Source organism: Mesoplodon mirus (genome assembly GCF_964341445.2).
Source record: "Mesoplodon mirus genome assembly, chromosome: 7".
NCBI lineage: Eukaryota > Metazoa > Chordata > Mammalia > Artiodactyla > Ziphiidae > Mesoplodon > Mesoplodon mirus.
The window spans coordinates 72,846,913-72,874,516 of record NC_138983.1 but is presented as its reverse complement, the minus strand read 5'-3'; the positions used below and the strand labels follow the sequence as shown (position 1 = coordinate 72,874,516).

At 42.1% G+C, this 27,604-nt stretch overlaps 1 protein-coding gene across 3 annotated transcripts in view; it reads right to left on the bottom strand.

Moving 5' to 3' along the window:
- The window catches only part of NELL1 (neural EGFL like 1), a gene marked incomplete at both ends in the record, with an annotated part of 913,276 nt that overhangs the window by 767,167 nt on the left and 118,505 nt on the right, over window positions 1–27,604 (bottom strand). For 2 of the 3 annotated variants that reach the window (XM_082626303.1, XM_082626304.1), the window contains one exon: window positions 17,401–17,571. The exons of the other annotated variant lie outside the window; for it this stretch is intronic. In XM_082626303.1, coding sequence (XP_082482429.1) covers window positions 17,401–17,571 — 171 coding nt within the window. The remainder of the gene's footprint in view (window positions 1–17,400; window positions 17,572–27,604) is intronic. 3 annotated transcript variants of the gene reach the window in all.

Here is a 27,604-nt window from a genome sequence, read left to right as displayed (position 1 = left end):
TCACCTCACAAAAGAGGAGAGTATGATGGCTTTGGAGTCAAACAAGCCTGGATTTCAATCCCACCCTCACCTGAGTCCTGCTTGGGACCCTAGGTAGGTTAACCCTCCCTGATCCTACCTCCTCATGGTCAACATGGGGATAAAGATGCCTTAAATACTGCACCCACATCTCACAGGGTTGTCCTGAAGGTCAATGAGATGCTATATGTCAACTCCCAACACATGGTAGGCACCTAATAAATACCATTAATTCCTTTCCTACTATCTTATCTTCTGCTCTCCCCCTATTTCTCTCTTTTTATCTCAAGTAATATATGGATGAGGATGAAATTAAAAGTCTCATTGACAATTTTGATATTAAAGAATTAAATAATCCTTCATTTTTCCTTTCTCTTCTGGACCCCTTGGGACTCTTTCTAACCCTAACATCCAACCAAATCAGTCAGTCAAGCAACCAATGGGTATCTGAGGACCTTCTCTGTACCCAAAGCTGTGTGTGTGCTGGGGTAGAAGAGGGACAAGAGAGAGGATGTTCTTCTCTTAATTAAATAACCTTATGTTATGAGCAGAAAAATGAAAATCAGAAGGAAAGGTATCCCCCACATGCACACGAGTCTAACACAAAAATACTGTGTATCCTTCAATCCCAGCTCTAAGCATGTAATCATCATCTGAGGGCACCCAGAGACCATCAACTTCAAACTCTTCATTTTGCATGACACCCAGAGAAGGGAAGTTCTTCCTTTGGGTCATGTAATTGAGTAGCCGAGATAGAGGGAATCCAAATCTTCTCGTCTACTGGCTAGGATTCACTGAATTTTATTTCATAACATTTTCCTCCTCTTCTTCCTCCTTTCTCCTCCTACTATTACTGCTGGTAAAAATTATTAACATTTACTGAATGCTTACTATGTACCAGCCATAAATCTATATGCTTTCCATGTATTACTTCAATTAAATCCATGATGTAGGGTCATTTATTACCTTTTTCTCCCCATAAATGAGAAAACTGTGGTCCATTTAACTTATTAGGGAAACCATTGGAAAATGAGGGATTTGGATATGAACACAGCAGTCTGGCTCTAATCCAAAGGCTTACTCACAAATCACCATTCATTAGACCTTACTCATTTCCACTGGAAGTCAGTTCTCCCACATTCAAATCCTCTAACAGTTGACTCGTGTCTTTGCTTCTGACAATGCTTAGGGCTCTGAGCATTTCATGTCTTGGAATTGGTGGGTTTATGCCCATCTCTTCAAATACTCTTCAAAGAATATTAGATGTCAGCTCCTTCAAGGTCCAGAATTCTCTCTCATGCCTAGCCATTTATGCATAGCATTCCTCCCCTCATTTCTTCACTCATTCATTCCCTAATTCAACAAATGCTCAAACAAGCATCCACTCTGAGTCAGGTGCTGGGGATACAGCACTGAAACGCAAGACAAGTTCAAGTTGCTGACACTCTTTACCAGAGTTGAGGAGTATGGGTCAGAGAGAATGAGACACAGTAAAATTGTAAACAGGTAAATGATCAAGATAATTTCACACAGTGAAAGTATTTCAGAGGCAATAAAATAGGATGAGATTATTAATGTGATCAAGAGTGATCAGCTTGAGATGGCACCACATCCCTCTAGAAGCTCAGGCACATGCCTTCCAAAGTAATTTCCAATATAAATACCACTGCCATTTCTTTTTAGCAACCAGTGTCAGATTATCCTGGACACAAATAACAGGAGTTACTCTTGCAATACTGTGCTCTCTGAACAGTGAAAAACAAAAGCCAAGAGATTGGCCTTTTCATCTATGTCTCTCAGCACCATTTGACAATTTCCTCTTTTCTGACCATGTAATTATATTTTCCAAAGGCCTTATCAGAGAATCCATTTGAGCAGAGGCTAACATCATCACTCAATAATGTGTCTGTAAGTGGAGGGGATCTCATCTGTATTCCACATGAGTTGGACGTGTGGGCTGAGGTGAATGCAAGAGGAGGTCTTGTGGGCTTGTCTCTGAAGGATCATCTGTGGGGTCCCATCCTCCTGTCAGCTGTACTTCTCATTAACTCTGCTGGAGAAGGAGGTGAGGATGCACAGCCCTCTTTAGAAAACTATGCACTCCATCCTCAAAGCCTTCTGCTTTCCCCAGTTCCCACTTCATACCACAGTGACAAGAACCCCTCTTTGTGCACAGTACATTACAGTTTACATGGTACTTTCACACCCTTTTATTCTTCCTGAAGAGATAGACAAAAGCAATTATTCTTGCCACACTACTTTTACTGATGAGAAACCCAAGGAAACACAGCTAGGAAGCAATAAAGCCAGAGAGTGACCCAGGGTATCTGACTTTGAACCTGTAACAGTAAGGATCCTGGTGGGAAATAGTCACCATACTGAAATTTGGTCATTTGAAAAGAGAATATTAAAGGACTTATTTTACAGAAGTACGAGCAGGGAGTAGATAAACCACAAGAGATGGTAGACTACCAGAGAGACTGTAAAAAGGGGGTGGAGGCTGGGAAGCTCTTTCCTTCCTGGGTATAAAAGGGCCAGGAACTCAAAAAAGGGGCCACCTGATAGGGCCTGTGGCTTTCAGTCAAAAGTGACCTAGTGCCATGTGACCACACAGAGAAGGAGACAGGGGAGTAGAAACCCTCACCTCCCTCCGACTTCCTGCCTGTTCTTCCTGCTGATGAAATTCAAATGGAATCTAGATGGCAAAGGAGCCCCCAGATGCAGTCCACATAGGTCAGCCTGCAAGGACACAGAGCAGAGTGGAGCAGAGACGGGAGAGATGTTTCTGGAGAAGCAGATGGAAGATACCCAGCCCAGACCCCAGGCTTTTACCACCATCCTACCCTGTCTCCCCCTTGAGGGAAGACTGGAGTCAATACCTAAGCACACTCCCTTTTGAAGGAGGTGACATTTGGGTTAATCCCAGTGATTGTCCATCTTGCAAATATCAGGTCACCTTTTCCATGTGGCACTTAGTAAGGACAAGCTTTAGGGCGAGGCTTAAACATAACGTGTATGTTGAACAGCCTTGTGGATACTGTAAATGTTCTCATCATTTTCGTCTCCACTGAAATCAGGAATCGAGGTTGACTCCAAGTGAAGCCTTGAACCCACCTGCAGATGTCTAGCCCATTGCTGCATGGCTCTAACTCCAGGGGGTAAACAGCAACCCCCTCAAGCTGTCCAGGACCCAACTTGCAGTCAAAATATAGCAGGAAGAGAAAAAGATCAAGCTATGGGAAGGAGTCAACATTAGGATGTGTGTTTTAAGGACCTGTGAGAAGACAGCAGCAACAGGCAGAAGCCAGGTTTCCCAAAGTAAAGGCCTAACAAGAGCTCCCAGCCAACAGGGTTAATGGACTCTGGAGACAGAAGCAGGGCCAGCCTCTCGGACCCACTCATATTCTTTCCCCTGTTTGATCATGACCTTGAAGATTCCCTGATGGCAGGAACATCCAAGTATATAAATGATTCCTGATTAACCAGATACTCCTGTTATCTCCTTGTATTTGTCCTCCTGTTTACTTCTGTTCTGTTCAGATGTGGAAGACCCATCATCATTATCAAATTCAGCATCATGGCGGCATTTATTGAACAATTACCAGGCATGGTACTAAACTACTGATATGCTGTGGCAACACTGTTGACAGCATACAGATGTCATTTCCCCTTCTTTGTTCCAAGTACCTCAGTTTTGTTGAGGGAGAAATGTACCAGCATCATGGAAGGAAGGATGGTTGGTCTAAGGGGTCAATCATGGTGACCCCTTTTCCCTTTGTCATTGTCTCTAGATGCTTTTCATTTATGTTTTGTTTTTTTAACATCTTTATTGGAGTATAATTGCTTTACAATGGTGTGTTAGTTTCTGCTGTATAACAAAGTGAATCAGCTATACATATACATATATTCCCGTATCTCCTCCCTCTTGCATCTCCCTCCCACCCTCCCTATCCCACCCTTCTAGGTGGACACAAAGCACCGAGCTGATCTCCCTCTGCTATGTGGCTGCTTCCCACTAGCTAGCAGTTTTACATTTGGGAGTGTATATATGTCCATGCCACTCTCTCACTTTGTCCCAGCTTACCCTTCCCCTTCCCCGTGTCCTCAAGTCCATTCTCTATGTCTGTGTCTTTCTAGAGGCTTTTCACTGGCAAGGATGACAGAGTACATGGATAAAAAGGATGGCATTGGTCCCGGATGACATGTCTGAGCACCAACTCATCTCAGGCACTGCCTCATCTAAACTTCCTGTTTAAATAAACATTATGTATCCTTACAGTTTAAACCACTGTTATTTGCAACCAGGAATGTCTCATCTGATGCATGTGCACCGTCACACTTAATTCTAGTAATCCCATGAGGGAGGCATTATATTAACCTTATCTCATGATTGAGACTTATAAGAGTTAAGTAACTTGCCAAGGGTCCCACAGCTAGTGGCAGAGCCAGAGTTGAAACCCAGAGCTATCCAACTCCAAAAGCTTGTGCTCTTAACCATGAACCTACACTTTTTCTCACTGTGCTCACGGATGCCTGACCCTGGCCAGCACCAGCTCCACTTCAGCCACATGAAATACGATTTAGCATCATGCCCATGCTCAGAGCATCTGACCCTCATCATACACCCACTTCAATCTTGTAACTCCCACCTTAGCATAGGCTAATTGCTATGGTCTCACCTAGTTACAGAGGTGAGACAGGCCACGCTGATCCAAGGGCAGGGGCACTTGGCTCCCTGCCCTGTTGCCATAGTCACTGCTGTGCGTGACAGGCCAGAGGCGTGGATTACAGCCCAAAGCAGGAGGCTAGAGGCCTACAGGTAAATACTGTTCCCCACACTGCCAAGGGACAGAGCTGTCCAGACTATCCTACAAGGAACAAAGCAGTCCTCATTCCTCCTAGGTATGTTCCTGCTGCACACCGATGGCGTATCAGGCTTTATTCTGTTAAATGAAAAAGCAAATTAAACACCAATAGGTACAATGCTGTCTTATTATTGAAAAACAATGTGTTTGCATATGCAAAGAAAAATTCCAGAGAAGAGAAATAAAACTGGTAATAATGATTACTTCTGTGCAGTGGAATTAGGGGCAGGGTGATTGGTATCACGTGGTTTTGAACAGTTTGCACCTTTCATGGTTTTTTTTATTTATAAGTTACCCAGTATTTTATTACCTATTATATCATTTATATGGTGAATGCTTTATAATAAATTATTCCACTAGATTAAGCTAAAAATAACCTATACTGCAAGAATTTTCACCCCAAACTTCACAGTGTTGCTTAGAATTTGTGTCCTCATAGCTTCTTGTTTTCTTCTTTGTTTTTAATTTTGTGTAAAGTGTGAATCAGGCAAGCATCTTTCCTAATTTAAGAAAATTAAAGAAAAAACATGTCCACTGAACTTCACAGTAAGGCTATACCAAAACAGCCTGGGACAATCATGAAATCCAGCCTGAAGAGCTTACTAAAGGGCTTAATGAAAGCCCCTTACCATGGGCCTCAGCTGTAGGTTGAAGAAACAGACCCACAGAATTTTAGGATGGTAATATATCCACAGTCCAGACAAGTATATCCAACTGTATTTACTCTCCAGCAGAGAGGGCACATGCCCCTTAATCCTACCTGTGATTGGCTTTTGTTTGTACCCTCTCTGTAAATTATGTCCACTCCTTCATGCCTGCCAGAGCTCCTGCAGACACAGGACACATGTAAATTCAACTCGAGAGTGAGGCATAGTTCACCCTGTGCTGTGAATCAGACCAGGAAATCACTGAAAGTCTTTTATAGATTAACTGCCTTCCTCGAGAAAAGAATAATCCTCAGAAATTCAAAGCAGAAAGGAGAGGATATGAGGATATATGTATACGTATAGCTGATTCACTTTGTTATACAGCAGCAACTAACACAACAATGTAAAGCAATTATACTCCAATAAAGCTGTTAAAAAAATAAAAATTTTAAAAAAAGAAATGCTAAGCTTACTTCATCTTCATCTTTCCCCAGGCCTGATATTTACAAAGCACACTGAAATTTACAACACCTATTCCCATGCAGGTTCTCATTTCATCCTCACTGATAACCCTGTACAAGCAGACTGAGTAGAAACGATGCCCATTCTATACAGATCAGGAGACTGAGGCAAAGAACAAGGAGACTTAACTAATGGAACCACCTAGAATGATAGGATCACAAGTCAGAAGCCATAAATACAGGCCCTTAGACCACTCTTCCATTTATTTATTCATTCAGGTATTCACAAATATTTGTTGACTACCTATTATCATGTGACAGCTCCACAATATACACCGGTGATACAATGGTGAGCCCTCGCGGTGTATACAGCCTGTGGGAAAGACAGACCTCAATCCAATGATCAAAAACCACTCTGTAGATAAACAGGTTATGGGGAAACTGTAAAACACAAGAAACTTCTTTCTTTTGTCCTGAAAATTAAGGATAAGTAGAAATGAACTTGATATTCGAGAAATGGCATGTACGGAGATCATGCAGCTTAAACGAATATGGTACTTAAAGAACTAAAAGAATGTAGTGCAAGAGGAAATTGAAGAAGGAAACGTGGGCCAGACTATTCAAAAATTTAAGCTATATTAAGGAGTGTGACTTTTAGCCTAAAACTCATAGAAGGCCATTAAACGAGCTTACATGTGTATTGGGGTGGGAAGGGAATATGGTGATCAGGTGTGCAGCATGAAGTCTTTATGTATCGCCCTAATGTCCATGAAAAACTGCTGCCTGTGAAAATGACTCAAATTCAGTGTGCTCACCTACTTCTTTGGCCTTGCTCTCTTATTAGCTCCTGCAGGCTCTAGTACATATCTAATTAGATACCAATAAAAGAAGCAATAATGACAAATGCCCTCCTAAATGGGGGTCCCCTACCGCCCAACCCTTTATTTCACCATCAGTAGTTTTTAATGAGACCCTGTGATTGCAAAGTCACCTTAAAGAACACAGAGAGTTTATCACCTTGAAATAGGGAATATCAAAATTTATATTGGAACAGTGTAAAACCAGCCATGTAACACTGGAGACTAGTGTAACGCATCTCTTTCCCATTTGAAGAAATGGCCGAATGGCTCATTTGCAGTCAGTCATGATTTAAAATTAGGTCCCTGGTCATTGCACAGAGGCACATGCAAGGCATACCAATCATATGTGGATAATGGGCCATTCGAAGGCCTGACCCCACATTATGTCTGTGGGATTGAAGTCATGAACCTGTCTGTCAACATTGTAGATTCCAGGAAGGAAGGAGAGTCTTTAAATCTAAAAATAATTTCACATAAGCTTTCTAGAGTCCAAAGACCAACAGTGGTTGGAATTTATAACAAGGTCGATTTTGGTGCAACAAGGAAGCAGCCCTTTGAAATGACCAGCCTCCCAAGTCTGAGAAAGTAATACATGGAACTCGGCCTTTGTTGGTTTCAGTTTATAAATGGGATGGCTTATACTTCTTCCATGAGAAGTTAGAAGTGTTATCTTGTCACATGGAAGTGTTAAAAAGATGGAGGAGGGGCTTCCCTGGTGGTGCAGTGGTTGAGAGTCCACCTGCCGATGCAGGGGACACGGGTTCGTGCCCCGGTCCGGGAAGATCCCACATGCCGCGGAGCGGCTGGGCCCGTGAACCATGGCCGCTGAGCCTGCGCGTCCGGAGCCTGTGCTCCGCGACGGGAGAGGCCACAACAGTAAGAGGCCCGCGTACCGCAAAAAAAAAAAGGAGTAAGGAATGACCTCTGGACTCTGGCTCCAGCCTGCCACTGACTTACTATGAACCCCTGGACGAGTCATTTCTGTTCTCAGCACCTCAAAAGTCCCTATCTATACGATGCAAGAACATCCACCTCAGAGTGCTTTTACAAAAAATCAAGTGAATATATAAACGACCTCTTTAAAAAAAAAAAAAAAAAATCCAAAACACTAACCTCAACTCAGCAATGACTGAGCAAAAAGCCTGAGTTTTTCCCAGCATAGTCCTGGGTCTCTAAGGGCAAAATGTCAAAGAATTCAAGAAACTGGAATCACAGATTGCCCAGCTCCTTCCTTGCTTGCGCTTCAAAGACAGCACCAACTTGGAGAACACTGAGCAACTGAATGAGCTGTGCTGGGGACACACCAGAATGAAACACAGCCCAAGGCTGTTAACCTCCAGTGGAAATGAAATTCCATTCTGGGTAATACCAGTATTCTGAGTATCCCAAAGAAGCCAGCTCATGGCCCCAACTCCAAGCCTGTAAGTTCCTATGTGTGAAATTCGCTGTCAGGAAAGGGATACTCTCAGACTAATAGACTCTAACGAGTGGAGGTGCAACAGGACACTCCTGAGGAAGAGTTAGAAACAACATCACACAGGCCCTTTAAGGAGAAGGAAAATTATTTCTACTCTAATTGCCCCAGAAAACCCTCAGTTGAGGGCCCAGGCACATTAACCAGCTGGCTTAGTGGCTCTGGAGCTCCAGCTGGGAGACACACTCACAAGAAGTTAAGATGGATAGGCTGAGAGACAAAAGTCAACTGATTTGGGGGTTAGAGCAGGGAAAAGCGTGCACAGAAACCTTTTCCTTCCAAGCCTCCTCCTCTTCACACCCCATCCCCACCACACCCCCTAAGAGAAAAGCAGCCGAACAGGTTCAGCTATAAATCTGTTTCCTTGCATCCAACCGCTCTGGCTACTATTATTTATAACATTAATTTAAGTTCCCAGAGAGATAGATGAATTTCTTTCTGGTAGTGTGGAAAATCAGTTCTTTTCAATGACAACATCTGTACCCCCGGTCTCACTAGAAAACTAATGTAGTATTTGAAATTCTTTTTCTTTTCCAGTTAAAAAGTCCTCATGGCTGGCTCATGCATTTTTTATTCCCCAGTGCTCCTTTCCAATGAGTGAAGCATAAAAGGAAAGAGACAACTAATGTATAAGTGTATATTTTTTTTAAAATACAGTTCCATCATACATATTGTTCTGGTTTGACTTTTTATTTTCTCTCACTGCTTTCCTTTTTAAGGAATAACCATACATACCCATAAAAAAGGGCAGAGTAGAATCGTAACAATAAAGATGCAAGCTTCAATATTTTCACCTACAAGAAAACATTATTTCTCCTGCAGCCTATTTCCCCTTCCATTCATCCTGTATAGACCCATGTCCATGCAATACAATCACAACTCAAGATGTGTCTGAAGGCATGTAGATGAAATCACTATAAGTTGGAAATGAAGTCTTATTTTCCTTTCTATTTTAATACATCTTAGGCCCCATGTATGCAATACTGTGCCTCCTTATTAATCTCCTCATGGCCTCAGGTAGCCAACAAACCACCAGATAAAGAGATACAAACCACCTATTGTATTTCTTTTTAGTCCTTTCCATTTGCAATTTTGAAAGCTCAGGAGTGCAGGTGGATAGGGGGAAATGCAGGCCACTCTCTCATTATCCATTTCAATTAACCCTTTCACCTCCTACCTCTCTCTGCCACTGAGGCCACGGTTGACCAAAAGCATATTTAAACCCACCAGGCAACAAGAGGAAAAGATAAAGATTTTTGAAAAGACAAAAGTAGAAATAGGTTTATATACTGATGTCATTAGAAGATAGGGCAAAGTTAAATTTGGAATCCACCTAGTGAGGTTGGGATGAATAAGCCACAGGGTACAAAGCATGAGTTGAAGTGTGAGGGTCTCAGCCAGAATGAGACAGCCAACATGATAATGTCTGAGCTGCCTTAACAATTAAGCAGCCACTCTCTACCAAAAAAATCTACAACATGGACTGTATTACATTGGCTACCTAGACCGTTAGATCCATTCCCTCCCATTATTTAAGTCGTTACAGCTTGGCAGCAGCAAAGGCTTTTTTTTCCTTCAGTATTCAGAGGCTGTGTTATGTTTTTTAACAGCACAACTATCCATCATCTGCTGACTACAGTACACTGCTCTATCTTGTAGGTTACCAAGCTACCAGGGCCTCCATAGCCAGGGCAGCCTGTACCCTCCAAAAAGGCTGTCTGCTGTAACATGTCTGGGTCAGAACATGTCTGAAAGAAAGAAAGAACACAAGGTGGAGAACAAAATGCCAACATGCCTTAGATCCAAAAATGCATATTCGGCATCTACTCCAGCAAGAAGGGAGGCAAGTGAGAAAAAAAAAAAAAGATTGGGCAGCTACGGTAAGTAATCTTTGCTCTCCAGCAGCATGCTGCACTGTCAACCCAGGTATCAATTCAGATGACTGCAAACCCCCTGCCGGTCTACTACAGAAGCAGCCCTGTGAAGGTGGCATGCTGGGTTGCTCTCCAGGGTCCTGAAGGCAAAAAAAAAAAAAAAAATCATACCCTAACTAAGCACTGTGTTGAGCTAGAATCAGAGAGATGCCCAGAAGAGTAGAGGTGGAAGAAGATTTAGAAATAATCTGGTCCTAGCCCCTCTTTTTATACCTAGGGAGCTAAGGCCCAAGACAGTAAATGAATTTCCTAGGGTCATATAAATTTAACAATTTCTTTCAGCTCAAGTTTTCAATCCAGAATGTTTTTGTGCTAAAAAGCCAGATTTTCAAAGTAGAGAAGCAAAGAGTATCTATTTTGTTTAGGAGACCCAGGAAGTTATAACATATTAGTTTCCTCATTCACCTGGCTTTATTTACATCTCCTCCTAAGAGCTCTGACAATTTGGGCTCATGGCTTGAGGACGAGGGAAGTAAATCTTTGAACCTCTTCTCTCACAGAAGTAAAAAAGGAAAGAAGCCATGCCACATTCTCAAAGCCCTTCCAGGACCAACAAAAGATCGTATTACATTGGAGGGGATGTTTCCTTCCCCATTCAGCCTCAGTTACATATTTTTAAAGAAACTCTGCAATTACTTATTTTTAAAGGGACTGTGTTGGCATAAAAGTCATGCACCATGATGTTGCAGTACCTACCATAGAACTAAAAGACAAACTACTGGAGAACCATGCCTAGGATTTGGCAGTCAGAATAACTTCAGGGGCCTGATTGACCTCAAACCCTACACTGCACCATGGATCCACATTACACACTAGATCCTCATCCATGGGACACGAGCCACTGTTTTTATACAGGGGAAAATCTGACTAAATTGTATTCATTTTCAATATGATACTCTAACATCTTTTCTATATGATGGTATATGTTTATAGTACTTCATGATGCTGTGTGTTCATATAGTAGCTTGAAATTTTCTAAGGATTTTGCACACACTCTCTTGCTACATTCCTACAACAACCATATGGTAGAAGAGTTACTATTACTCCCATTTTACAGATGCAAGCACAGTTTCTGGCATAGGGAGGGAGGAAGGATTAGAGGACAAGAGGATGGGAGGAATCTTCAAAGAATCTAAGAGGCAGATTTCCTGATTTCATACCCCTGCATCATTGCATTTAAGTCACATTTCATAAATGGCAAAACCAAGACAAAGGTCCAGCATTTGCTACAAGTTTAGGTTAGACCACAGAGCCCATATGCCTGGTCACCTGAGAACAGCTTTTCTTCCCCTGTCCTCCCCTCTGTCATATTTCCTTCTCTGTCTCTTCCTGAAGGCTTTCTCTCACCGCCAACTTCATCCACTCACCCATACACACTCTTCTCTCACCAGCACTATGACTGGCTGTGTAACGCTTATAAGATGAACCTCACTCCAAGACCAGTTCTCATGTGACTGGTATGGAATCACATCACACAGTGGCAAAAACTGTAAAGCTGCAGAAATTGTCATGCATTTTCACCTGGGATGGTAAGAAATTGAGAGGCTACTCCATGTCCCCAGGAGCTCTTCCTCCTGTTGTCTCCCAGACCTGATTGTCTCTAGCAGAAATCTAGCAATCCATCGTGCACTTACAACATCCCTTGTACTGTCGCCTTGTACTGTTACGTAAATTTACACGTGGGTTATATCCTATCTTCCTAGCTTGCTTGTCATCTCTTCCTGGACAGAAGATCTGGTGCTACCGGGTTCGCTGGACATGAGGCATATGCTGGATTCTCAGTTTTAATTTTGATGATGAGTTGTGTGCATGTGTTCCTGTTTGTGAAGCAAATAATCTGTCAGTAGGGGAAGCAGGAGACTGAGAATCTTGGCCTGGCTCCTTTGGAAGCACTGGCCTTTGATAGTCATCTCTTAATTTCCCCCTCCTTCCTCCAGTGCAAATGTTTGTATAAAAGACAGTGGAGTACATTATACTTGACTTAACTACCTTAAGGAATGTGTGGTTTAATAATATGCTGTTTGTAAATACTTTAGGAGCTCTCTGGAAAGAAGATGCCGTGTCACCATATTTCATTATGAAAAACCTAGAGATATAAACACATGCTCACATCCTGAAGTTACTCTGAAATATTCAAGAGGAACCTTGAATTACTGACTTGTTCAGCGATTTACAGTAAGTTTGTTTTTCTGGTTCTGCACGTTCTTCAAAATCAGTTGTATGGAAACATTGAATGTGCTCTTCAGTGAATAAATAGCGTGCATTAGAAGTAAAATCTAAATATGTTTACTGTCTAGAATATAATCATTAACGGTCAGAGTGACAACCGGGCTGCAGGTGTGTGTGTGTGTGCGCTCTGTCTACCTGTGCACATTTGAACAAATGAGGTGAGAGTTCAGAGTTCCATTACAAGGGGACTGTGTAAGAGAAATTTTTCCAGCAGTGAGGCAAGAGGAGGTGGGATTTGCGTGGGGAGACCTGAATGTGGCAGAAAGTTCTGGCTGAAGGCTGGATGCATGTACCATTTGAATGGAAAACACTTTTGAGTCCATTCCTCCACTGTCACTTCAAGACCAAGATGCTGGGAGTAACGCTTTTCAGTTCTCTCTCCTGCTCAGATGCTATTATGAGTTGTCAGAACAGCCTGCTCACAAGGCTTCCATCTGAGTCCACGATTTTCCTGATATCCAAGGACCAGGGCCAATCACTGGGGGGGGCCCTGGTGGCTTCAGAATTCAAAAGTGCTGGACAAATAAACCATGGATTTCCTGATGGCAAGAACTCCTAATGCTTTGTATCTCCACAGCCTGGCAGAGATAGTGTGTCCAATACTTTCATTGAAAGTTGAAAATTTAAATTTCAACTTTCATTGAAAGTTGAAAATTGATTGATGGAAAATTAAGAGTTACCAAATAAAGAGAAGGAAAGAAAATCCCTTTTGTGATGAAAGAACTCTTAGGCCCTGAATACCCGATGTCAATGGATTGTGGGCTTTGAGTAATGGGGACAGGCCACAGGGTGAGCCGAGAATGGAGCAGGGGAAGCTGAGGAAGATTAGTTCAGGCCTCCTTCTCAGCTTTGTTGGCAACTATTAATAGCAAGGCAGCTAAAGAAAAACCTAAGGCAGTGGAGATAATCAGGCTGGTCACCCAACTGAGTGGTTCCTTTTATGTTTCTAGCTTGAAGTGATCTGCTACCCACACTTTGGGAGTTTCTAACTAGGCTCAGCTGAACAGCTGAAGCAAGGAGAAAACTGTGTCTCAATAGCAAGCAGAAAGTGTTAAACTACCAACCAAAATAGCAGTCTCTTTTCTTGTGACAATTTATTAGGTCTGAAAGGTCTCTGTTTCTCCATGCTAAAAAAGGTAGAAAATCCTGCTACATTCCAGTTCCTCAGAGCAAAGGAATTGCCTGGCAATCTTCTCTTCCTGATTTCAAGTGTTTTTATGGTTGCTGGACCTTCTGTAGATTCTCTCTCCTGGGAAGACTTCCTGGCATGGTTATAACTTTGTCTTGGGAAGGACATGAACTTCAGAGGCAGAGAGGAGAGAAGACAAGGCTGGGGAGTTAGATCCTGGTTCACAGTTTTGGCTCTATGCTTTTTATGTTATGTGATTGAGACTGAGTTACTTACCACCTTGGAGCCTTTCTAATTCCAAATCTGTAAAATGGGTCTAATGAAATTGCCCCCACACCACATGGCCGTCCTAAGGACTATTATACTTAGCACATTAGCTGGCCTATGGTAGATGTGCAATCATAGATGGAGGTCCCTTCCCTTATGCCAAGGCAATGGGTTCCATTAGTAAGATTCCACATCTTACCAGACAACTCCAAAGACTGGCAATATAAGACAAGGGGAGAAAAATACTAGAAATAAAGAACAAACTGCTAACACTGAGTCTGGCTCTTGCCTTCCCTCCTATTCTAAGTCCAGTGACAATAGTCCCTCCCGTTGGGCTAAATAGGCTAGTGGTTACAACAGGCATGCAAGTAAGACTCGGGTCCAAATCCTAGAGCTGCCACTTAGCAGTAGCGGGATTGCAGAAATAGAACGTAACCTCAGCTCCATCATTTTTTAATGATAAAAATAACAGCCTGAGTGATGAATTCATCTATGTAAAGCACTTTACACTGTCACTAGCATAGTCAACACCCAATAAATATTATCTATCACATCACCATTTATCATCTACCCAGAACAACTCTAGCAGGTGACAGGTTGAGAAAAATAAGACAGTGTAACTTTAAGGGTAAAGGAATCAAAAAGGAAGAATCTCACGGCAGTATGAAATACATAGCTTAGAGAATAAAAATCAGCCTTTCAGGAATTCACTCTCTGTGAGGGTGGCCTAGATAAGTAGTCGAGCAGCATCTTGATCAATAGACCAGAGCTTCTGCCACCCTAAAATGAAGCAGTGCTGGCTAGCAAGAAACTTCTGAAGAAGATACATTTATTCCATGTAACAGACACTAGCCCACCTTTAAACTTTCCTCCTTCCTACTGGGGATCTGCTTCAGGTACTTGGACCTCCAGGGTCCCTCACTTATTTGTTGCAGCCCAGCCTGTCCTCCAGCTTCTACCCACTCTCTATTTTTTTTCAGGGGAAAGCACGAACGCAGTCCCCCACTACCACAAACTATGCAGTCGAGTTTCCCACATTTGGGGAAACCGCAGGCGCCCCCTCTACTTAAACCACGGGTTTTCAAACGTGAGTCCATGCACCAAGGCTAACCTGCCTGCCTAGGAACTACCCAGAGAGCTTATGAAGAATATAGTTCCACCCTCAGAGAATCTGATCCACTAGGTCAGAGATGGCACCCGGTTACTCATACGTTTTTTTATAGGTTCCCCAGTAATTCTTAAGTGTAGTCAGGTTTGGGAACTCTGTTTCTAGACTTTTCCTACACCAAAATCAAAATTTACCTCCTCTATGGCCCAGTCTTTCCCAGCCTCTCTCCCATTTGTGTTGGGTCCATAAATCATTAACTGGCAACAACTTTATTTTTTCCCCTCTAAGATCTTACATAAAGAAAAACATGTTATGTCATGAACCAAAGTACAAAATTTTTCAAGAGGAGGGAAATAATATTTAGAATCTCCTCAATCCATTCCGTATAAATAGGGCTGACCCGAAAGCATACTGTGGGTTCCAGCTCTCCTGTTCTCTCCCTACTTTCCTGGTACAGAGGCCAGGATATACAGTAAATGAAAGTTTGGAGACGAAGAGACACCACAGATGTGCAGAATAAATAATAATATAAGAGTAACAACCACCACCATGTACTGGGTGCCAAAGGCCAAGCACCACCCAGAGCACTTTATGTGAATTATCTTTTTTAACATTAGCATCTGTAAGTATGTGCTAATACTAACAGTCCCAGTTCACAAATTAAAAAACTGAGATGAAAAGATATTACTGTGCCCAAATTCCCACAGCTAACAAGTGGCTGAGGATGGCAGAGGAGACTATTTCAGAGGGACCAGAGCATTTTGAAGGCAGGAAACCTTCGATTACCAGAGACATATCCTCTCTCCTCTTTTGACTCTTCTCTGGAGAGGACAATATGGGGAAATAGAAGATAAAACTTTTGAAAAGAGGAAGCAAAAAAATTGCAAAGCAAGAAAACAGTGGTGTCTCCAGGACTTTTCATTTGGGAATTAGTAAACGAGGACTTCAAGGCTCCTTTCTGGCCTATGGCACAGGGGGACATGCAGGACCCTTCTTCTCTCCCATTGGGGCAGCATGAGTGGTGGGTAGGGGGGAGCAAGCGTGCTCCCTGACAGGCCACTTTAGTTCTAGAGAATTGAAAGAGCCCATAAGCTCTTGAAGGTGGAAGTGGAGGTAGTGACTGAGGGCTGGCTTTATCCAGACGGCCCAGCCCACGGTAAAAAGGAGTTTGTGGTTTCTATGGAAACGTGGTCCAGGCACACACATTACATCTAGTTGAAGCCACGATTCTTCAGAAAAATCCAGAAAGCGCCCGAAATAGATGACATCAAACTGTGCCAAGACTCACTTTAAGATGGCGGGACTTCCCTTGAACCTGACACTAGTTTCTGTTCTCTGCCTCTCCAGGTCCTCTTGTAAAACAGACTGCAGAGCTGGAATGGCAAGTATATTGAAGTATCATCTCATCAGAAATGCAGTGTGGAGCCGACTGACCTTGGATTATGCTTCCTTCTATTGGGTGCCGGAAGGGAGGCTGTCCCCAACGTGCCTGTACCTTATCCTGGGCCCAAGAGAACAAGTTCTGTGGCCGAACAATCATTTGAACTTTGACAGTATCATTAATGAAAACCAACAATTCATAGCTACCTTGCAGCACCAAAAATTCTCTATCATAGGACTCAGATCACTATCCCTAAGGACTTCCAGTGGGTTGTGGAGAAATCAAAATATTCCCCTTGACCACCATCATCCAGCTGTCCAGCCCCAAGTGATCCAGCAGAGACCAACAGCATCCTTTCTTCAGCTGGCAGTCAACCTCCCTGCCCAGGGACGAACACGGGAGCCACTATCTCCTTCTCAACCCAACCCACAACCTCCTGCGAAAGCCCCGACTTCAAAATAGTCCTGCCATCCTCTGACAAGCTGGGAGGCTCATTCCTCTGCAGAGGATAAACGAAATCAATTCCAAAAGATTCAAAGAACAGCCTCTTTAAGAAGTTGCCATTTGGAAAAAATATTTAAGCAAAGCTGTGCTAGATGAAGTCGAATAGAATAGTCGCTTCACTAGCACCGCCTTCTCAGATTCATTCGAAGGTAGACCAGCTCATTCGCTTCCAAGTGGAACGAACTCAACAACAATATATCACCGTTAACTGTGATCACAGCTCCATGGAATTCCAGCTGGCACCTGGAGTACACCGAGGTGCACTTAATATTCCCCCATCTATAATCAACCTTTTGTACATTTCTACCTAATTGCCAGATATGTTTCCATTTTAATGAACTGTTTTCTTAACATATTACGGTTGGTCACTCCAGCACGCCTAAAGGCCCATTTCGGTATGTTAAATGACGATTACGGTCCCTTGGTTTGTTTCCCAGCAAGGCTTGGAGGGGGTTGGCTTTATTCCTTCTCCATTGCTCAATTTCAAGGGCACAATCACAAAAGATCAAAGGCAAAGTCATACCTGTTGCAGTCGACGTGGAGCTGGAGATGGGAGGCACTAACTGACAGTGCGACCTTGTGCCACTGTCCGTCAGCCATCCGGTACGGAAGTGCCTCCATCCTGGGCTTGCCGTTATGTATGTAGTGATATCGAATCTCATCCCTCAGACCACTGCTCTCCAGTTCGAAATAGCTGTATGTAAAGAACAAAAAGGTGTTTTATTTTACACAGCCATCATCAATCCTCATGACTTACTACCAGGGTTCCCAGAATCTAAAATTAGCTCAGCTTGACGCAAAGAACCACAATCCACAACCAATTGTATGGTATGGAACCCAATTCACCTTTTGTCTGAGAGCCCTCACGGTGACAGCTTGAAGCCCTGAAATGGAGACTGAATGATCCGCTGTGAGTGACAGGCCACAAGCTAATTAGCAAAGCTTGGTGCAGTGTCGCTTAAGCATAGTTCAGAATGGAAATAAACTGTCAGAGAAGAGATGAGTAAGGCTTTTTTTTCTTTTTTTTTTTTCTTTTTTTACTTCCCTCTGGACAAGAAGCTATAAGTGAAGAACAACTCTTAGATAATCAATAGGGGAGCAAAGTTTGAAGCTACTCACATATGTGTCAGTATTTCAAAATTTCATGGAATGAAACATACAATTAAGTTTTTCTTCCCCCAGATTGTTACCTTCTTTTTCCAGATCCATGAAAAACTTTTAGCATCACCACTGTAGTCTGCACCTTAGTCATAAAAGGCAGCCAACTTTGGGACCCTCCTCAGTCACACACCAGGGCTGATACTTTCATGGTTGGCAGGCCTACTTAGTCTCCTATGTGTCCCTTCTGAAATGTGTCACCATGATCATCATCAACACAGGGCCCAATCTCACTGCTGAGCACTGCACTAGGCATTTGACATATACTATCTAATCTATCACTCACGAAAACCTGTAAGACTGATATTACCCCTTTTGAAATATTTAAAAAAAAACTGAGATTCCGGAATTAAGTAACATACCCAAGCCAGGATTTAAACTCAGGTCTAGATGTGATAGTCTATGCACTTTATACCAGTTTGGTGCACATCCCAGAGGCACAGGACAAAGTAGTAAAGATGGCCTCAACTGGCACTATCTCCCAGCAGCTTATTCATACAGACAACTCAAGAACTACTCGCCTAGACAGATAACCAGATTCAATCCCAAGATCTGCAAGGACCTACTGCTTCTCCTCTAATCCACTGAGTTGGCCTGACCCCACTAGCCCGGGCGCATTTAATCCAGAACATAAAATGCATCTTCCATGAGGACTGAGATGAATATATCATGAAACTCAGCCTCTATTATGCATAACTTCCAAATCTCACGTCACATATGAAAACAAATGCACATTTCTTGCTCATCTTTCTCAGAGATCTTCCCAAGAGAGCACTGCAGGGGAAGCAAAATCAAGACCAGCCTCCGACTATCTCATTTGCACTATACAAAGAATCAGGCCCAAGATGACAAATTGAAAATGTTACTTATACTATTGCAGCCGACTCCTGGGCCCAGGTACCTACTTACTAGTAATAATATAATACATAGTTTTTAAGACTACTAAGGAGGAAATCCCTTAATATAGAAGACATTCATTTTAAGAGAATTTCCCAATTTTTTTCTAAGTAGCCAGAACACTGGAAGGATCGAACAATCAGAAGACTTAAAAGGTCAGGAAAACCTTAGAGATTATCTAGTCATTCATTAATTTATTCGTATCATGACTGAACACATAGTGAAAAGCTAAGATAGGATTTAAAACACAGATCCTGTTCTCAAGATGCTTTGAGAATAGTGAAAAAGGAAATAAAATATGTGCCCCTCCCTCTAAAAAAGGTAGAAATTGGCCTAAGAGAAACAAATGGGAGGCAAAGCTGTCATTTTAAAAGTGACTGGCATGGGCTGGAAATGGGCCAAGTGCTTTCATAAACATCTCATTTAATTTCTTCAAGGTAAATATTATCATCACTATTTTACAGATGAGTTCACAGATGATCAGAGATATTAAGTACCTTGCCAGAGACCACACAGCTCCTGTATTGAAAAGCAGTAGGACCTGACACCTGAGACTATACCAAGATCAACACATCATAAGAACACTTTCAATCACTTTATTCTGACCAAAAAGCTACTGCTGGGGGAAGAGACATGATCTTGAAAAGACCTCAATCAATGACAATCAAAAATACTCCAGATAACTTGAATCATAAAAAAAAGAAAGAAAAAGAAAGAGAGGCATATACATTTAACAAGATTTGATCATTATCCCTGGGGTTATGGCCTCATTGAGCAAATGCTCAATGTATTATAAACAGATCTTTTAAAGATCATTTTGCAATGAATTGGAGTAAGTGGGTACCTTGGGATAATCACAAATATACAGTTATGAGAAAACAAATGTGCCCCAATGTTAGGCAAATGGATACTTGTGTCTTGGGGTAAAGTATCTGACAGCATCATGCACATATACAAAAACTGCTGTATCTCAGACAACTTGGATGAAAGTCAAGATGATGTGTTTAATTAAAAAAAAAAAAATGTTAGAGTTGAGAACTGCTTACAGGTGACAGTAATTCCCCAGCATTTCTGGCCTGCAGACAGGGCCAAATCCTGTGGCCTGAGAATGCTCTCAGGCAATTAAAAAAAAGAAAAAAAAAAAAAGTTGGATAACTGCAGAAGTGGCCCTAGAGATGACAAAGAAACCAGATGGCTAAGTGATATCTGGATAAAAGTGTTTCATGAGGGACTTCCCTGGTGGTGCAGTGGTTAAGAATCTGCCTGCCAGTGCAGGAGACACGGGTTCGAGCCCTGGTTCGGGAAGATCCCACATGCCACAGAGCAACTAAGCCCATGCACCACAACTACTGAGCCTGCATTCTAGAGCCCATGAGCCACAATTACTGAAGCCCGCATGCCTAGAGCCCATGCTCCACAACAAGAGAAGCCACTGCAATGAGAAGCCTGCGCACCGTAACAAAGAGTAGCCCCCACTCCCTGAAACTAGAGAAAGTCCACGTGCACAGCAACGAAGACCCAATGCAGCCAAAAATAAATAAGTAAATAAATTTATTTTTTTTTAGAAAGTGTCTCATGAGTGCTGGGAAGGGAAAAAGGCAGGATTTCCAGGCAGTAACCCTCTGCTAATATAGATATATAGCTTAGTCCTGAAAGCAACATGGAGGAGGTGGCCATTTGGCCTGACAGTGCTTGACTGTAGCCTAAAGGGTAGACTCATGCTTTGTAGTAGAGCCTTGTTACTCAAGGATGGTCCACTGATCAGCAGCATCATCACCTGTGGAAATTCAGCTTATGGGGCCCCAATCAAGACCCACTTGAGTCAGAATCTGCATTTTAATAAGATCCACAGATGATTCATGTACACATTAAAATTTAAGCAGCACTGTGGTAGAGTACACCAGGTGTTGCTTTACTTCCTGGCCAACTAGTCATAGTGAGGAAGGGGATGTTATGAGCAAGTGAGTAAGAGCCATGTGGTGCTTGCAGGGAAAGGAAGGCCACTGGAAGAGATGGTTAAGCCAGTGTCTAGTGAGCTCTCTGCCCCCAAACAGTCCTCTCTCTTCAGGCCTCAAATGCCTTAGGGTCCTCCCAGGAGTTTGCAGGAAGGGGCGGCTGTATGGGTGATAACATTACCAGCCAGATTTTGCGAGCAGCAATTCTCCCCTTAGCCTGGGACCTCAGCCAAGTGTGCTGTTCTACTGAACTGTCTTGGCTCCCAGAAAAACCTGTGCCTCCTTCAAATATTTGAAAACAGCAATGATAGTCACTACAAAGTGTTCTCTTTCAGACCAAGCATCCCCAGCTCTCTCTTTTATACTCCTGTCTCCCACCCAGACTGAGTCCTTCCTGGTCAAGGGTGCTGTCTTAACTCCTCTTTCCAGATCCTTCCCCAACTTGGTCACCACAATCTAGGTATGGTAAAATGGATCAGTTTCCACCATAAATACAGCATCCAGGAATAAAGACTCCTCCTCTGGGCTGTAGACAACCCTGACTGCATTCTAATGCTGACACTGACTTCCAAACATCTAATACTACAAATCCTTTGATACAAGATGCTATGAGGGTGAATCATTCCCATCCTGTATTTACATAGCTCAATTTTTTCAACCTAAGCCCTTGCTTAAGTGCTAGGCAGATCCTATTCAGAATCAGCATGAATAATTCTCCAAAGCCCACCCTTGAGTATTAAAAACAATCAGTTACTAAGAACTGAAGTCAAATTTCACAAGACTACCTGAATCCCATGTTATATTCATAAATAAAATTTAGGAACAATAATTCCAAATGACATAAATAGATTAAGATCAACAAAGTTATTTTTATTAAAATATTTGTCATTTTCCTGAAAACTTATACCAAGGAATCCATTTCTTGAGAATATTAGACAGACCGACAAGATAGCTATACACACTCAAAATGTTGAAGTGGTTACTGCTGGATGAATGTGTTTTTTCCATATACGAGGATGAAAACAGCAAAAGTTAATTTTAAAATGGTATCAAGAAATTCCCTGGCGGTCCAGTGGTTAAGACTCAGTGCTTTCACTGCCGTGGGTCCAGGTTCGATCCCTGGTCAGGGAACTAAGATCCCACAAGCCTAGTGGCACGACTAAATAAATAAATAAAATAAAATGGTATCCAGTGCTAATTCATTAGTAAAGACAAAAAGTTTCTAAGAAAAAGTCTCTTTTTCCAGCGATTCCACAAGGATATATATTGACTACTGGAGAAATAACTAACACCCCAAAGAGCTCCAGAGTCACTGTAGCACTGGCTTACATTACAACAGCTCTCCTGTGCCCCTGAAAAACCACCCCCTGGAAGTCTGGGTGGGGAGGTCACGGCAAAATGGATTTGGGAAACAAGGCCACTCCTACCCAATGTGTGTCCCTGACAGGATTACTGGGACAGGGAAAAAGCCAGGCAGGCCACTAACTACTTTCTGTAAGGGGAAACAAATCATCACAGGTATAGGAAGCACCTGTGTGGACCATTCCCCCAAATCCGGAAAAACACCAAAGATGATTAAAAGAAAAATTTCCTAGCATATGGTCTAGAATTTTGTAGGACCTCAGGAAAGGTTAATTCTACCTTTAACAATATAGCTAATACTTATTTAATAATAGCCAAGCAAGACTCTTGGTCATATATTCAGAAAAGACGAAAACTCTAACTCAAAAAGATACATGCACCCCAATGTTCATAGAAGCACTATTTACAATAGCCAAGACATGGAAGCAACCTAAATGTCCATCGACGGATGAATGGATAAAGAAGATATAAATATATATATATAAATATATATATACACACACACACACACACACACACAATACATACATATATACAATGGGATATTAGCCCTAAAAAAGAATGAGATAATGCCATTTGCAGCAACATGGATGGACCTAAAGATTTTCATATTAAGTGAAGTCAGTCAGACAAAGACAAATATCACATGATATCACTTACATATGGAATCTAAAAAAAATGATACAAATGAATTTATTTACAAAACAGAAATAGACTCACAGACATAAAGTCAATCTTACGGTTATCAAAGGGGAAAGGGAGGAGAAGCATAAATTAGGATTTGGGGATTAGCAGATACAAGCTACTATACATAAAATAGATAAACAAGGACCTACTGTATAGTACAGGGAACTATATTCACTATCTTGTAATAACCTATAATGGAAAAGAATCTGAAAAACAGATATATCTATGTATAACTGAATCACTGCTGTACATCTGAAACTAACACATTATAAATCAACTATACTTCCATTTAAAAATAAGAGTCAATACCTATGGTGCTTATTACCAGAAAATGACTATAGGTCTTTATATTTCATATCAAAATAATCTCTATCGCATCCTATGAGGTATTTATCTATTTGTTATTTGCTTTAACGGACACTTCCACAGCATTACGTGCCAGGCACTATTCTACAAATATTTATTTATTTAATCTTCACTGCAACCTCAAATATTACCAACTATTACCATCCCCATTTCATAAAAGACAGAACCAAGACACAGATTAAATAACTTTCCCAAGGCTACACAGCTAGGTAAGAGCAAAACTAGGATTCCAACGGGAATAGTCTGGCTCCAAGGATCCTGCTTTATGCAGCCTCCCAAGTCCACGCTTTTAACCACTACCTCACTTTACGGAAAAGAAATTTAAGATTTGAAGCTCATACAGGTGACAGATCTATGACTTAAACCTCGGTCTGACAGACACCAAGTGGATGCTCCCAATGGCAACATCCCATTACTTTCTACTGTGTAATGAGGCTTCAAGTATATTACCTCTAATTCTGCCAACAATCTTCAATGCCAGTAATTATATTCACATGAGAAGTATGGAAACTGAGGCTCAAATGAGAAAATGCCTTGCCCCAAGTCACATTAACTCCTAAGATTTAAATCCAGGTCTGCTGAATTCCAGAGCCCATGTTGTTTCCACCACACTGTGCTCCCCTCCAGATACAGTGACATGACCTTATCAGGGTCAGAGGGCAAGTGAATTCAGGTAGCCCCCAACCCTGGTCCCCACGATGCCACGGCATCCCCCATTTCTCACACCATGAGGAAATCATACATGCACCCCAATGTTCGTAGCAGCACTATTTACAGTAGCCAAGACATGGAAGCAACCTAAATGTCCATCAACAGATGGACTCAAGTGCAAGCCCCCATTCCTCACAGTATGAGGAAATCATCATCTACGGAGAGAAATGCTATAGCTATTCCTAGAGAAGCTCTTTTCCCTCTCCTGGCCCTTTGCCCACCACTGGGATAACGAAGAGAAGAAGCCAAAAATACCAGGAAGGTATATTATGTCCTACCTCAGGCCAGGGGCTCAAGGACTATGTGTACTGAAAAGAGGCCATGGCACAATTTTTAAGTAAATAATAATACAAAGAGCACTGGCCCAAGGATACCAAGATGTGATTTCAACCTTCAATCTGCTATAGACAAGCCATGTAATCTTTGGTAAATATGTCTCTGCCTCTCTGTGCCCCGGTTTCTCATGTCTGTTAAAGAAAGTGATTAGATCTGATCCACAGAGCCCTAGGATTCTTTGGAAAAGCCTTCGGGGCCAGCACAGAGGAGAAGGATGGGGATGCAACCTCTTTTTAACCAGAGCAGCTTCACTCTTATCTGTTAGATAAATTGGAGTTTCCCATAAGTTTGTTTGGATGAAAGCAATCTGCTTCCAAACACAATGAGGAAATCATGGTGTCAATAGTCTTAAACCACTGAACTAAATAACCTTTAATAATCTCAGGTCTAAATTCCTACAATTCCAATACTACTTTGCAAACTGATATACTTTAAAAGAAACTGAATAAATGGTTGCTTGGTTAGTTTCATTCTACCCTTGACTTTTCTGGCAATGCTTAGGCTCCAGGTTCCTTAGCAGCCTGGGGGATAGAGGAGAGGAGATGGCAAACATGGCAAATGTAGCGGATGTAGCTAATATTCACACCTTGCCTTTCTCCCTGGACACACTCCAGACTGTATTTCTCAGTCTGCCCTTGAGTCTAGAGGGGACCATATGACTAGCTAGCTGTCACCAACAAAACATGAACAGAGGTGATATGAATGACCAACACTAGGCAGTTAAGAGAAGGGTGTCTTATCTATGCCAGTTGCGGAGGGCCTAATAGAGGATTCAGAGCCCTTAGTGGGTGGTGGTGTCATTAGATGAAGTAAGTCTGGATCCTCAAATGACTGCAGGAACACCATTCCTCCCCTAAGGACTAAACAAAAATAAAGCTGTATTGTTAATAATCCACAGAGATTTAGAGGTTATTAGATTACCTTGACTTATTAATGAGAGATACAGCAACATGAAACTGAGGAAAGGTAAAAACCTGAGAAGTAACCATGGACATGAAGCTATTGCTAGGCTATAAATAGAAAGAAATGACAGGAGGCATGAATACAGTCATCTCCAGTCCTATATAAGAGAGATAACCCACATTGTATGGCCTAATATTCTGTTGGGCAAATGATATCTCCCCAAAAATAGCCACAATGGTATCGCCCATCTCATGTGGTCTTCTACAATGGAACCTGGACTTGTTTCCAGTTGAAAGGAGGGATCTATGTCCCCTCTCCTGGAACCTAGATAGGCTTCTCAGTGCTTTAAGGGCAAAAGTGATGCCTGATGACTTCCAAGACTGGATCATAAAACATGGTACAGTTTCTATCTCATTTGCTAGAACATTTGAGCTTGAAGATGTGAGTCACTGTGTAAGAACCCTGACACCCTGATGCCATCACGCTGTAAGAAAGGCCAGCCCAGACTGGGCAGACTACATCTAGGTACTCTGGTCAACACCTCCAACTACCAGGATAGACCCCAGCCAGCCACCAGTAAAAATACGAGACATATGAGTGAAAACCCATCCAGATGGTTTCCCCAGCTGTCCACTCTTCCCAACTGAAGCCACAAATACTGTGGAATAGAGACAAGCCATCCCTCTCTGGATAATGTCCAAAGTCCTGACCCACAGAATCTGTGAACGTACTAAGTTTGGGGATGATCTGTTACCCAAACGGGAACACTCTAACTTCAGGTATACAGGTTTTACACCTTAAAAAATTGAAACTATCTTTTAGGTATGTCTCTACTAAATGCCTGGGGCCATTGACCACATGATCAAATCTCAGAGTGCCAATTTTCTGCTTACAGCCCCGCAGACTTATAACTATGCATTTTCTTCTAACATAAAAAATGGAATTCTGCCCAGAAAATGCAATGGAAACAGTATCAATAAATCATATCTTTTAAAATGCATTATTTTCAGTAGCTATTTAAAGAAATAAATACTGAAGGAATACATTGGTATCTTTCTCACTAACCCACTATTTTTCTTGTATCAAGTCCCAACATTTTGGCCTCAAACATCACGTTCAGTGAAATGAAGTGGTCACCTCGGTGATCCTTTTATAAATCAGGTATTTTCTGTGGGTTCTAGCCCCAAGTTCTCTTCCAGTCTATAAAGTTACCAAGTTAAAGGATACTCCTAATTTATCTGGACAAACTTCCATTAATACCAACTTCTGTCTCCTTTATTCACAGCAATGTGTGTAGTAGAAAGAGGACAGACACCAGAAAAAACATGCCTAGTATACGAGGGGCTTCAGAATCTAGCCAGCTTGTGTTCAATCGCTGATGCAGCCATTTAATCCCTGTGTAAATGTAGACAAGATACTCCTTTCTCTAAGCCTCCCTTTCTTCATCCAGTAGAAAATAATGTGCCTCACAGGTTTCTTTTAAGGAAAAAAAATGACATAACATTTGGAAGTCACCTTACAAAGTGCCTAGTGTCCACTTATTTCTTTCTGCAAACATGGAAACAAACAGCCTCATAGAAGGGTGATGCTGATGAAAGAGTCCACATCCTGCTTTTTCTCAGAAAGAATGTTTCTCTGCCCTCCCCCTTCCCTTGTTTAGATTTGACATCATGACTTTATTTGCAGTTGTAAACTTACATATTACTTCTGTACTCGATCCTCTTAGCAAACATCTAGCAAGAAATTAATGGTGACAGCAACTACAAACTGCCTCCATTATTGAAAATAAAACATTTACTGTGAAATGAAATGTAAAAATAAGGTTCTTTACCCCTATTCACAACATTTCCCTGACAATCTTAAAAATCATGGGAGTAGGCATGCTATTCTTAATGAAGGAAAGGCTGGCTTCTAACTTTCCCAGATACAGAGAACCAGGAGAAAAGACACGGAAACTTGGAAAGGTAAGGTAAAATTTTTTAATTTAAAAAAATTAAAAAGTTCACAGCAACCGATGAGCTAACAAAGGGGAGAACGATTGTCAGCATTTAACTAAAGGCCTCCAAATACAGTCAAATATAAATGCTTATTAAGCAACCCAGCCCAAGGCATGGAGCTTAGAACCACACAGCTGTATCTTATCTTAAACCTAAGCTATAGCTCCAGATCTCCAGGAATTCAAAATTAAGATGTTTCGGGCTTCCCTGGTGGCACAGTGGTTGAGAGTCCGCCTGCCAATGCAGGGGACACGGGTTCGTGCCCCAGTCAGGGAAGGTCCCACATGCCGCAGGGCAGCTAGGCCCGTGAGCCTTGGCCGCTGAGCCTGCGCATTCGGAGCCTGTGCTCCGCTAC